This window comes from Ciconia boyciana, chromosome 4 (assembly GCF_034638445.1).
Source record: "Ciconia boyciana chromosome 4, ASM3463844v1, whole genome shotgun sequence".
Taxonomy (NCBI): Eukaryota; Metazoa; Chordata; class Aves; order Ciconiiformes; family Ciconiidae; genus Ciconia; species Ciconia boyciana.
In genome coordinates this window covers 74,819,231-74,833,091 of record NC_132937.1, presented here as the reverse complement: position 1 = coordinate 74,833,091, position 13,861 = coordinate 74,819,231, and the positions used below count along the sequence as shown (strand labels likewise).

The window sequence follows — 13,861 nt, the reverse complement described above, 5'->3', positions numbered from 1 at the left end:
GTGGAGTAGGCTTAACTGTTAAGAGATGTGTATGTATATATGGGGTTTGATGGAGCTAAACAAGGATTTTGGAGGGGGTGAGGCTGGAAAGTTTGCATGGGTAAAAATCACTTCTACCACTTATTTCCCTTGCTTGACTCCTCCATATTAATTTGAATGTTCTTGCTTTATCTTGCTTTTTTTTTTAGGCTTCACAAAGAGTATCTGATTACACTCTGAATTCTCATTTTTTGTTTATTCCTAACTTTATTCATCTCAACTTATTTAATCATCTGCATCCATTTTTGTGCTACCCATTTGTCTGGTCTAACTTAACAATTGATTGAAGCTAAGTGGTGAAGCTAAGGTGACTTTTTTCTTTTAATCCTCTTACCTTGGCAATTGTGTAATATCCTACTAATTTCTCATTGCAGCCGATCAGATGAAGATTCCGGGTCAGCCTCAGGTTCTGGATCTGGTTCAAGCTCTGGAAGCAGTAGTGATGGAAGCAGCAGCCAGTCAGGCAGCAGTGACTCTGACTCTGGTTCAGAGTCAGGCTCTCAGTCAGAATCAGAGTCCGACATATCTAGAGAAAAGAAACAAATTCAAGCTAAACTGCCAAAAGTTGATGGATCTGAGGTAAAACATACAAATGAACCCTTGGGGGGGGGGGGGGGGGGGAATTATTAAAAAAATCACTCTGTGAGTTAGTTTCAAGAGCAGTTTTCATTTAAAAAAATGAAGCAATGAAGTGTTTTTAATTAGATTTTGATGTGGTTGGGTTAGTGAATGCATGTGCTTAGCTGTCTTAAACATCGGGCTAAGTTTCTCATGCATGAGTACTTGAATCGATGCTTTTAAAATTCTCACATTTGTAAGTATTTTGAGTTAAATGCTTACCTAAATTTCATCATACAGAAGCACACACTAATTTACTGGAACTTATGGAAGAGAAAGGCATGTGTAATGTTGTTGTTTCTGAAATTCTATTTTGTACATTGTTTCTCTAATGCTTAGTTTCCTTGTATCAATAAATGATTATATAAAAATTTCAAGTTTATGTACAGTTGGCTTTCTTTATCAATAAGTCAGCTGAATTCAGGAAGAAGTGATGTTTAGAAATCTCTTAAATCCAGTGGGCCAAAATTACCTGCACTCTCCTATGTTGTATGGACTTAATTGGGGTGGTAGACCATATATGTGAAAGGTAATCATATATTAGTTACCCAAAGAATTGAAGACTGTTAAGGATTCTCTATTACATTTTGTTCATGTACTTCAGTATTACTGTATGAAACAAAACCAAATCAACTAAGTGGTCTGAAAGGAATTATCTGGGCCAGTTTAAAAATGTACTCTATAAATGTTTTACCTTAACAATACCTACACAACTATTGTTAAATGTGCTGTAGAAATTGTCCTTGCACTTATTATATAACATTCTGTTCTGCAGAAATCTTACTACTTTAAAAAGCTATCTGATGTTATTAGTGAATGCAGTATTTTGTAGTGAATTTTTTTAATTGATAAAATTTAAAATCAGTCTGAATAGTGATGCTACTCAGGAAGAGTAAATATGTGGTACACTGGATACTTTCAGTATGTTTAACTGACTCTTGCATCTCCATTCCTGTTCAGTTTTGGAAGTCTAGTCCAAGTATACTTGCTGTGCAAAGGTCAGCAGTGCTCAAGAAGCAACAGCAACAACAAAATGCAGCCTCATCAGACAGTGGTTCAGAAGAGGTGAATAGCATAATTTAAATTTTTAAAATGTAAACATGCCCGTCTCATTGTCTCATGTTAGAATGAAGTTACATAGAGCTAAGTTATATTCTCTAAGTGTGCAGGAAAGTCTGGTTTTAGTTTATAAAAGTAACATTGAAATAACTGACATTTTTATAAAGAAAAGTAAAAATATCTCTAGTTACTTGTTTTCAAGTGAGTTACGCCAGAATTATAGCAGCCTCGATTATGTGGTATTTTTAGGTAGATATTCTGTGAAGTATAGACAAAATTTTCAATTCACACAGTACTGACTTGCATTGTATTTTTGGCTTCTTGACTTTTGTAAAGACAGTTAAAAATGCTGCTGTGGTTTTAAAAAATTCTGTATGGAGTAGAAAACTACATTTTTGCAAATTTTGTAACAGTTACTACAAAAGAACTCTTATATTTTAAGAATGATACCTGTATTCTAGGTATTTTAAAACCTAAATCATAGGCTAAAGAAATGTTGACTTTGTGCAGTAGAAACATCTTTTAAGGACACCAGTAAAATGCAATTTATTTATAAAGCGCACTTTTTCTCCTTCATTACAAAAACTATGCAGTGTAGTCACACTCATTTGGTTGGATTTCTGGTTTTGTCTGGTTTAACAGCTCATCACTAAAACTTAAACACAGAACTTAAGCACCTATCGTTAAAACATTAATTTACAGCTGTTGTTAAGTACTCTCTTTCCGAAAGATGTTTTTCAGAATAAAACTTAATCTAAATCTAACCTTAATCTCAATTAGATTGGTTTTAGGAAAATCTAATTTTAAGAGGGTTCTTGTTTTTTCTTTGAGCCTAGAGAATAAAGAAACATGCTATCCTCAGAATTTTCTTAAACTAGTGTTTAAATGTGAAAGAATATGGAAGGTGAGGAAGCTCCTGAGGGTAGGAGATTTTATTAGGATTTTGATAGAACCATCATCTTGATTAACTTGGGGCAGCTTAAACCATCACTGTTTTTATGTAGGCACAATAGTTATTTTTTTAAGATGGGGCTTTTTGTGATGTTCTCTAGAGCTATGCTGGCACAACATATTCATAGATGGATAAATACAAAAGCAATAGCAGTCCTTATCTCATTCTTCATTAACAGCTACACTACAGGTGGTGAAGAGGGTAAAACAAGAATAATATCCCTCCAGTTGGAAAGTGGGATCTGATTTATCTTTTAATGTTGAAAGTACTTCATTCTTTTTGTGATAATAAATTGTTGTGTTTTTTTTCCTTCACCTGTAGGACTCATCAAGTAGTGAAGATTCTGCAGATGACTCATCCAGTGAAACCAAGAAGAAAAAACATAAAGAGTAAGATATTTTCATAAGTAATATCACATAATTTTTTTGTCATAGTGACATATGCTCATAATTCATGCTTCATTTCTCCACACTTGAAACGCTTAAGTTCCCTTTTTAATTCACCTTGGTCTTGCATTTCCAATTTTGATAAATGTTTTGGAATATTTAAAATAAACTCTCAAAGAAACATCTATATCACATTAATTTCTGAGCAAAAGAGTCTGCAGTATTGTTCAAAAACATGAGTGCTGGTATTTTTAAAATACTTCGTTGCAGTTTATTTTTAGGCTGAAGGCCCTCACTAAAAATTCTTGTAGAAATGGGAAACTACTTAAGTAGGTTGTCTCACAACAAATTGAAATTGGAATCCCTTAGTTAATGCCAAATTCTTTCTGTTTTTTTCCCCCTCTAACATGTTTGAAAGTTATTACAGTTCTGAGAGTAATTAACTTTATTGACTAGCAAATAATTTTAACTGAAAATAAGCTCCTCCTAAGTTATAGATTTAAAAGTTTGTGAAAAGGATTATACATTGTTATTGTGGCAGTGAGAGGCAGTGACCTGTGTTTTTTGTGAATGGTGTGTGGAAATTGAACTGTTCTATCATTCCTCTTCTCCCAATTCATCAATCACCTCAGTGTTCATGGTTGCCAGTATAATATCTTAAAGAAATGGTAGTTGGAAAAAAACCCAAAGGGTGCAACAACAACAAAAAAGCACTAACTATGCAAAATTGTACTTTCCTAGCAATGAGCTGTTATTCATAGTCTTTTTTTAGTTAAGAATTTGTTTGCATCTAATAGCATACTCTGTTACAGGAAAGATTAAGTTTAGGAACCTGTAACCAAATCACTTCATGTATCCCATGCTTGAATTTTTGTTTTATGGCTCTTCTGAACAAGTATGTCTGCAGTTGTTATCTGACATGCAGATAGGAGATTTCTTAATATATATCTTGGTACATGATCAAGCCTTAGAGGATGGTGATTTATATCTGTTTTTTATATTTCCAAATAAATGCAGGTCATGGATTTATGTTTTTCGGGGTTTTGGGGGGTTTTTTGGTGTTTTTTTTTTTTTAATTTACTGTTTGCAGAAAAATATTTTAATAAGACATTCTGTATTATTGACTGTGTGCTGTCTGTACAATACACACATATATGTATTTGTCTTCAATGACTGGAACAATGGGAATGTAATTTCCTGTGGGGCCCAGTGTTCTGGGAAGACAGGCAGGAGAGAAGAGGGATCAAAGCACTGGTTCCTAGGCTTCCTGATTGGAAATTTAAGGAAGAGATTTCTTGGTAATATTCCAGCTTTGATGAGCATTACTACTGCTCTAGCACCTTGGTCAAGTAAACCTAAACCTGACTATAGTATAAAGATTTAGCAACATTTCAATAATGTATACCAGACTTTTTTTTCTTTCTTTTTCGTGAGGCTGTTAGGATTAAATTTGCCTGTGTAAAGTCAGAGCTAGAAGCAAGATACTGTTCATCAGTGCGTACATCTTTCCTGTTGCAAAGTAGAAAATCTCAGTTAAGGAGGAACAAGGGGATCCTGCTGCTCTGTCACAAGTGTCTTCCTCGTATCTTGCCTGGTTGTGAAGCACTGATCTGGGAGCTCAGTGGGAGCTTTTGGGAGCCAGTGCCACTCACAGGTTGCTGCAATTCAGGTTCTTCTGGGTGTTTCTCAAATCTGCCTCTATTTTTTGATTCCTGTGCCAAAGTTGCTGGTTCTTAACATGGGCCACAGAGACCATAGGCATTACGCAATATGTGACTCTCCAGAATATAACATGACAGGGCTTTATGATTTTAGCATATGTAAGTTCCGATAAATATTTATCTTTCCAGTTAGACTTGTTAAGTGCTTTGGTTTCTTAATGTGATGTTAACTCATTTCTTTGTGCTGAAATGTATATAGAAATCCAGATTTTTGTTTTATTTTGGATTTTAAATATACCTCTTGATAACAGAAAACTTAGTCCAACTCCCTTTGAAGCCATTGGGCATTTTTGCTTATCTGTTATTCATTGATGACAATTTTCTGTCTCAGTTGAAATAACTGTTATGAGATTTTTATTTTTGTGAAGATGTTGAAATCACAGCAGATACCCTGTGGATGAATACCTGTTTAAAAAAAAAAAAGTAAGTTATGCTTTTGTCTTTCAATACGTACAGTGAAGACTGGCAAATGTCAGGATCAGGGTCAGTGTCGGGAACTGGTTCTGATTCTGAATCGGAGGAAGATAGGGAGAAAAGCAGTTGTGAAGAGAGTGAATCTGACTATGAGCCAAAAAACAAGGTCAAAAGCCGGAAACCTCCAAGCAGGTAAGAAGTCATGTATTTGGATACTCTGGTACTATTTCTAATAAGCAATTGGGCATTTACTACTACTATACATGTGAATGAAAACATTAATGCTTATTAAAAAAAATGAAGCTTTTTTAAGGCTACATAAGATGTTAATATACTAATGCTTTCTCGTGAATACCTTTTCCTGTCTGCTGTAATTGAAAGTGGAGTAACTGAGCATTCATGAAATACATGCATTCAGAAAGCAGTACAGAAGATTTATAGTTGTTCCTGTTGAAATGTCATTGTTGTGTCATATCTTACTGTCTTCAAGAATTAAGCCAAAAAATGGGAAAAAGAGCGCAGGACCGAAAAAGAGGCAACTTGATTCATCGGAGGAGGAGGAAGAGGATGATGATGATTATGATAAGAGAGGATCACGTCGCCAGGCAACAGTCAACATTAGTTACAAAGAAGCTGAAGAAACCAAGACAGATTCTGATGATTTGCTGGAGGTTTGTGGAGAAGATGTCCCACAAACTGAAGAAGATGAATTTGAAACTATAGAGAAGTTCATGGATAGTCGAGTTGGCCGAAAAGGAGGTATTTTTTTTTTTTCTGTCGGTGTTCTTAAGATCCTGGAGTGCATTGTGGTGCAACTTCAGCAAAAGTTCTCAGCTGTAGGTCACCTGTGAGGTTTATAAACAGCAATAATTTTAAAGTTACCAAAAAGTGGTCTTGTTTTGTCTTTTATATTCATAAGGGCGTTCCTTTTTAGAGTCCCTTCTAAGCGTTGCAAAGTAAAATGTAGAAGAATTATATACCTAAGTAGAAAATAAAAATGCAGTGGAAGATAGCTCCATACTGCATAAATTCATACCATGTTGTTACACCACTGTTTGTATAGTTTAGTGATACTTGATCAGTACAAATTGTATACAGTGGAGAAAGTGGACTAGATAGGAGAGCTGACTAGTAACCTGAACCCTGAAATATGGTGTTGGCAAGGCTGAACCACTGAGGTTATGATTTCAATTATTGCTGTACAAATTGTCTCAATACAGTGAAATGTGTGGAACCACTACAAAATGCATCTAAAATTTCAGTGGTGCTCTTGCATGTGAACTCTTCAGAGTATTTTATGAATAGTCGTAGGCCTGTCGTATTTCCAGCAATAATGGGATGCAGTAACTAGCAGTTCTGCTTATGTGTTTGAGTCTGCAAATTAGAATTTTAATTATAAAAACAAATAAACAAAAAAACCATCCAAACCCTGGGCCCCTTGCATTTCAGAGCTACCTTTCTCCATTAGTTGTACCCAATCTCTTAAGTTTCTGACCCATCTCAGAACTCACACTCTTCTTTATCTCGACTTTCTTGTCCCATGCTGTCCCAAATTCTCATGTATACGGCTCCAATCCATAGTGTTACTGCTGTGGTTGAAGCCTTTGGAACTAAGCTTCTTATATTCTTCCTGACCAGATTATGTTGCTGCTTGTGCTGTCTCTTGCTGTTGCCACTCTCTGTTGCTTTATCTGGCCCCTGCAGCTTGCCGGGCTCATTTCCTTACCTGTCTGTCCTCACAGAAATGAGCCTGTTTCCTGCTGCTAGTATGCTTCAGCTGTGATACAGACTGTACTTAATTAAAAATTTTCCCAGGTAAGATAACAAAGGCAGAAAAAGTAGTAAAACATGTTTAGGAAGAAATAGATTTATAGTATCCCTAGTAGTAGGTTATTTGATGTCTCAAGACTGACCAAGCATAACATCAGATGTCTTTTGTATGCTCAGAGATAAAAGTAATATAACAGAGAAGACGACAAGCAGCATTAGTGGAGTGTTCCCTGGTGATCACTTTAAAAACTAGGAATGCAAAGAAAATCCTTATGAGAAAAGATAAGATATTGTAGGTTAAGTGCAGAAGTTTTGGTTGTTTTTTTGATTCTCTTTTGACTATTTGTGCATGTGTTAACATACCTATGTCATAATTGTTCAAATAAGACTAATGACATGAGAGCTGTAGATATGCTCAAGTATATGCTCATCTAAAACTATCACTAATTGCTTTCTACACTATATTTCTTACTGGTTAACCTGTGACAATGCACACTTAATTAAGGCTTATGATGTGGTTTCTTTCTCAGCCACGGGTGCTGCAACAACCATCTATGCAGTTGAGGCAGATGGTGACCCAAATGCTGGGTTTGAAAAGTCAAAGGAGCCAGGAGAAATACAGTATCTTATTAAATGGAAAGGTTGGTCACACATCCATAACACTTGGGAAACTGAGGACACACTGAAGCAACAAAATGTTAAAGGAATGAAGAAACTGGACAACTATAAGAAAAAGGATCAGGAAACAAAACGATGGTGAATATTTTTATGTAGGCTTCCATGATACTTATTTTGTAACAATGTAGATGTTCTTTTGTGTTTCTGAGACCTGTTACCTCTTTTTGAGAGCGTAATTTCAAGTTTCTATGCAACAGGAAGATAAAAACTTTGAAACTTGAAGCCTCCTGTAGGATAATCTTCTGAACCTGATTTTAGTGTGTGTGTGTTAGAAATGAAGTTTTAACACGATGGTTAGTGTTTAAAAATAAATAATAAATTGTACCTTTTACTAATTTTGTCATTATACTTTGATCAGAGTTCTTCAGGAATTGCTGCAGAGATTAATGGGTTTTTGGTGCATTAGCCATTTCAGATTACTTTGAAGAATTTAGTTTTCGTGGCTCAAACCTGAGGTTCAAGCCTGAGAACAAAAACCTGAAAAAATCCGTACATTTTAAAGTCACCTTTTTGGTGTTCAGTTCTATTACTATGTTTAATACAATCAATGAATACTGGTGGAGTTTTTAGCAACTTAATCATAAGATGGATTCTTATAGAGTGAGCCACTCTAAATACTGTTCCGTGAAAGTACCCTGTAAAGTACAATACTTATGGTTGAGAATAGGTATTCTGAATTAGCTGCATGACTAGTACCACCTGTAGTAGTTGTGTCTCTCAATAAGCATTCTCAGTCATTAATGATGAGGCACCTAGGTCAGATGCAACAATTTTGCAGTAGGAATTTCTAAGCTGTCCCTTCAAAGAACCTCTCTAAGCAACATTCCTGTCATGCTTACATTCAGAACTTTAGAGTTGCCAAATTTTCTTAGTTTTAGAACTATACAGTGTAATAAATGTTGTAAATTAATTTCCATTACAGGCTGAAAAATGCTTCTCCAGAAGATGTGGAATATTACAACTGCCAGCAGGAGCTTACAGATGATCTACATAAACAATATCAGATAGTGGAAAGAATAATTGGTATGTTACAAACTTGCAGACAGAAAACAGTGTTGAGAATTCTGTATGTTCACTGCTTATATGTTGCATTTGTAGTTAAGAAATTTAGAATATTAGTATCATTAACTTTTAAATCCAAAACAAAACTTCGGGTAAAGAGAAAATTTGTCATGCTCTCTGTGCTATGAAGCTAGCTTATGTTGTCTTATTACCTAAAATGAATGTTTTCATAAGATACAGAAGTAAAATGCTGATCAGATATCTCTGGTGTATTTCTGCAGCTCATTCAAATCAGAAATCAGCGGCTGGTTATCCAGACTACTATTGCAAATGGCAGGGTCTGCCTTATTCAGAATGTAGCTGGGAAGATGGTGCTCTCATTGCCAAAAAGTTTCAGGCACGCATTGATGAGTACTTTAGCAGAAATCAATCCAAGACCACTCCCTTTAAGGATTGCAAGGTGAGTTTGTAATTTGCAATGGATTTCTAATTGGTTGTGCTGGGTGTGGCTGTGATGGAGTTAATTTTCTTCATAGCAGCCTATATGGCCCATGTTTTAGATTTGTGACCTAAGCAGTGTTGATAACTCACTAGTGTTTTGGCTGTTGCTGAAAAGTGCTTGCACAGTGTCAAGGTCTTCTCTGTTACTTGCTGTGCCCTCCCTGCCATGAGTAGGGTGGGGGTGGGCAAGGGGCTGGGAGAGAACACAGCCAGTACAGCTGACCCCAAGTGAGCAGAGAGACACTCCATGTCATTTAATGTAATGCTCAGCAAAAAAACTGGGTGGGCTGAGCAGGAGGTTCAAAGGTGGCTGTTGCTTGGAGACTTGCTGGTCATCAGTCTGCTGGTGAGTTAATGTGTGATTCCCTTTCTGTCACTTGCGGGGGTTTTTTTTGGTTGTGGGTTTTTGTTTTGGTTGGTTGGGTATTTTTTCCTTCACGCAGCAGACTCTATTTTTTGACCCACAAATTTTTCTCACTTTTATCCTTTCAGTTCTCTCCCCTGTCCCACTGGGGTGGAGAGTGAGTAAGCAACTGGGTGGTGGCTTAGTGGCTGGCCAGGTTCAAGCCACCACATCAGTTGTGATAGTAAAAAAAGTGAAAATCTTCCATGAATCCGGAGATAAGATACATATTATGAAATGTTTTTTGAAGGTTTTTCAGAATAGTAATAATGATATATAGTAATATATATGGAAAATATCACTACTAAGAGTAGCTTTTTGTAGATACCAATCCCCTGCATTTTTACTGGCTTTCAAAGAAGGGCTTGTTTAGTAATGTAGTTTATTTTAAAAGTAAACTTTGAGTGACTTAATGTCACTCCCATTTTGAAATTTAGATTCGCAGTCAAACTAATTTCAACTTGCAAGTTGCTTGGTGTTTTTATATGGCCTAGTTTTCGTCAGTGGATAAAGACTAGACTTGTTGACCCAGTAGATCCCTACTGCTATTTTTCCTATAGGAAGAAATTTTGGTAACTTCAGTCAGTAGTAGGACTGATGATCAATTTGTTTTTGACAGGTTCTAAAACAGAGGCCAAGGTTTGTTGCACTAAAGAAGCAACCATCTTACATTGGAGGACATGAAAGTTTAGAGTTAAGAGATTATCAGTTAAATGGATTGAATTGGCTTGCTCACTCATGGTGCAAGTAAGTATAGTCTGAAATGAGTTTTTCTGTTTGTAAATTGTAAGCATTTGTAAAACTGTGATTTTTTTCAGGTTGGTTTTTTTTTTTTGAAGATGTAGGGTTTCATACAGTAAGCTCAAAGTAGAGATCTGAGAGGGGTGGTTTTGCTTTGAGTAGTAGCAAAGCTTATCATTCCATGGCTGCTCTCAAAAAACAGCTAAGCTCTATTGTTGCTTTGCTTTTAATTTCATATGGGGGTAAGTCATATTTTTGAAAACCAAACAAACCTAAACCAGTAAAACCAGAAAACCCGGAGCAAACTCTTCTGAAATGTCAATGTTAGTGTTACACTCTTAAAATTAGACTAATGAGGAATACTTGCAAGCTTTTTGTTAATTTAATTCAAGTATTAAGTGTGAGGGGTCGAAATTGGTTTATGGAAAAACAATGGAAATAAAAATTCTTCAAGATGTATAGTTGCAAAATCTTGCAAACTTCTATGAGTGGTTTTTATGCTCGAAAGATAATAATTTCTTCTTGTCCAATCCCTCCCCCTCTGTACACCCCCCCTAATTTTTTTTTTTTTAGAGGGAATAGCTGTATTCTTGCAGATGAAATGGGTCTGGGTAAAACAATACAAACAATTTCTTTTCTGAACTACCTGTTTCACGAACATCAATTGTATGGGCCTTTCTTGCTGGTCGTGCCACTTTCTACCTTGACATCTTGGCAAAGAGAGATTCAAACTTGGGCTCCTCAGATGAATGCTGTAGTTTACTTAGGAGATATAACTAGCAGAAATATGGTGAGTATTTCTCTTTATCATCGTAAAGGCTTGTAGATAAACAAGGCTCACTTCATATTCCTGTCCTCTGCTAATCTCCAATATTTTGGTTAGGACTGAGCAAATACTTACTGAAATACTATGTGTTTAAGATGCAAATTGAAAGCTTAGATTTTTGATCTGATATTAATGTGTGTGAAAGATTTCCTTCCTGCTTAATAGTGAACAGGATTAAGAATTTAGTCTTGCATTTGAAAACAAATTGTCTTCTGCCATATGATTATTTAGGTGGATATAGTAAAAATAAATATGTAAGCAAGCCAGTCATGATCTTAATTTATTTCCTGAAAGGTTGTTGGTTTGTTTTCTTAATGTGTTTTCTGAATGTTAGTAATCTTATCCATTAAAGTAAAAAATATTTTGTAGAAATTCTTTGCTGTTTATTCAGAAGTTTAAACAAAATTTTTTTGGAGTGCTTAGACAGGTTGTAAGTTCAGTCTTCTGTATGTTAATATGTTCTGCTTCTGTTTTGTGATCTTATTATTGTATGTCATTAAACATTTACATTGCTGCAATACTTAAATTCATCCCAGTCATCAAGACCTTTTTTCTCTAGCTTACAGTTCATTTGATTTTTTTTTTAGATTAGAACTCATGAATGGATGCATCCACAGACCAAACGATTAAAATTTAACATCCTTCTAACAACATATGAAATTTTGCTGAAGGATAAGGTAATCACACTTGTTCAAGGAGATAAAAATCATTTCTCCAATGTAGAACTCTCTTTAGACTTGCATGTATTTGGGTTTGGATTGTGGGTCATTAAATTTATGGAGAGTGTGGTAGCTTTTGCTTTTGGAAGTATGACAGTGCGTGGTTTGGGTTTTGGGAGGTTTTTGTGTGTGTGGTTTTTTTTAAGCACTTAGATTTTCTGTATGTGTGGTGAGGCTTTTAGCCTTATTCCATTTCATTAAGTGGGTAGCACTTTTTCTCCAGTTTGCTTGGGATTCTCATTACTGTAATAATCTCCGCCCATCTTCAAGAGCTCTACTTCTTTGCAGACCGCCATCAAGGATCTGGGAAAAAAACCCAACCCCTAGCCCCAAATATGATACAGAACTCTGAAATCCCATACAGTTTTTCTTTGTGCATACATGTACGTGTACATGTATTAATAGTGTCTCTGTAGTGGTAGCACACAGAGTTACTGTTAATCCTTCTAACTGTGTATGGAAATTTTTATAGATAGTCAAGAAGCAGAACATTTTTACTTCATTTGTTTGTACATGCTGGGAAGAAAAGGTTAATAGTGATTTTTTTTTTTTTTCCCTGTCATGTAAAAATTAATGTGGGTCAGACTTTTGGCCATTTTTTTTCCTTTTAAACTTAACTTATACTTTCTTGGGATGCTTGCACAGCCTTTCATTGAATCTGGCAAATGTAAAAGCCATAATTAGTACTAAAAACATAGCTGTCCATATTTTATTAAACCAAAAAGCCATGGTGTTTATAGTTAGGTTATGAAATGTCAGAAATTATGCAATGTGTTTACTTATATAATATTCCCCCCCTCCTCCATTTGTTTAAGTCATTCCTTGGTGGTCTGAATTGGGCGTTCATAGGAGTTGACGAAGCTCATCGTTTAAAAAATGACGACTCTCTTCTGTACAAGACTTTAATAGACTTTAAGTCTAACCATCGTCTTCTTATTACTGGAACCCCTCTGCAAAACTCCCTCAAAGAGCTTTGGTCTTTGTTGCACTTCATCATGCCAGAAAAGTAAGGAAGAGTTTTATATGATTCTTTTAAACTTTTTTTGTTTTTTGTAAAGTATCTTATTATGAATTAGTGTAGTGATTTGAAAATCAATAGAGGTAGAGAATCATACTGAAAGATAACTTAAATATTCTGTATAAAGTAGATGCATATATTTTTTCACACTGCTCCAGATAAGTAATGCTGGTAGCAGTTGTCACCTTTTTCCATTTTAGCAGTCCACAAAAATGGTGGATTGATGTATAGGCCAGAACCTGGAAAAAAGGCTTCATCTTAGCCTAAGAGGAAAACTGTATGGATTTACTCTGGGGAAATAGAATGGAATCTTTTCTGTATTAATACTATTAATGAAAACAAATTTGTACCAAGATGCCCAGTATCTGTAGTTCAGTCAGATAGCTGGTTTTCCCATACGGTTTGCATACAGTAAGCTTACTGTATTGACCTTATTTTGTACTGATCTCTGTTTATAACTAAGAAAAATTAGAGCTCATGTGTGAGAGCACATGTTCCTGTCGACATCTTGCAAATGCCAAGCACCATAGCTCCATTTAGTTTGAGCTGTGGATTGTACTGACTTCTTCATAACCTTACAAGCAAAGCCACTATGGTCTAGTACCCATTCTTCATTTGATCATAAAGCCTGTTCTCCTAGTCCGTTAGCACAGAGGATAGTTAAGCTTCAACTAGACCATACAAGCTGCAAAAAGAACATTAAGTAGTCTCTTGTTCTCTTGCACATCCTCCAGCCATGCAGCTGGTTTTTCATGCTGCTCTTGATAAATGTAATAATGGAATTTCTGCAACCATCTAGGTGCATATCCTTGCAGAAAAAGAAAAATGTTGGGTTTCCACTGCAGAAGTTAAAATTCAGTAGTGTTCATTCTGTAAATGTTTTTGGAAAATTCCATTCTTCTATTTACAGGCAAAGTATTTGGAATTTCTTGTGAGATGAAAATTCAGAAATTGGATAAATTAAACAGAAGGGAGTGTGGAAGAAATCCAAATGTGTGTGTGCTCTTGTGGTAT

At 35.6% G+C, this 13,861-nt stretch overlaps 1 protein-coding gene across 5 annotated transcripts in view; it reads left to right on the top strand.

Moving 5' to 3' along the window:
- CHD1 (chromodomain helicase DNA binding protein 1) overlaps positions 1 to 13,861 on the top strand; it is a 57,343-nt gene that overhangs the window by 19,638 nt on the left and 23,844 nt on the right. For 4 of the 5 annotated variants that reach the window (XM_072860132.1, XM_072860135.1, XM_072860134.1 and 1 more), the window contains 12 exons: positions 414 to 618; positions 1,618 to 1,722; positions 2,990 to 3,057; positions 5,232 to 5,381; positions 5,680 to 5,948; positions 7,490 to 7,715; positions 8,560 to 8,660; positions 8,921 to 9,099; positions 10,163 to 10,290; positions 10,858 to 11,074; positions 11,698 to 11,787; positions 12,645 to 12,835. In XM_072860132.1, the coding sequence (XP_072716233.1) occupies positions 414 to 618; positions 1,618 to 1,722; positions 2,990 to 3,057; positions 5,232 to 5,381; positions 5,680 to 5,948; positions 7,490 to 7,715; positions 8,560 to 8,660; positions 8,921 to 9,099; positions 10,163 to 10,290; positions 10,858 to 11,074; positions 11,698 to 11,787; positions 12,645 to 12,835 (1,929 nt within the window). The remainder of the gene's footprint in view (positions 1 to 413; positions 619 to 1,617; positions 1,723 to 2,989; positions 3,058 to 5,231; positions 5,382 to 5,679; positions 5,949 to 7,489; positions 7,716 to 8,559; positions 8,661 to 8,920; positions 9,100 to 10,162; positions 10,291 to 10,857; positions 11,075 to 11,697; positions 11,788 to 12,644; positions 12,836 to 13,861) is intronic. The other variant, XM_072860136.1, reaches the window with a different exon arrangement.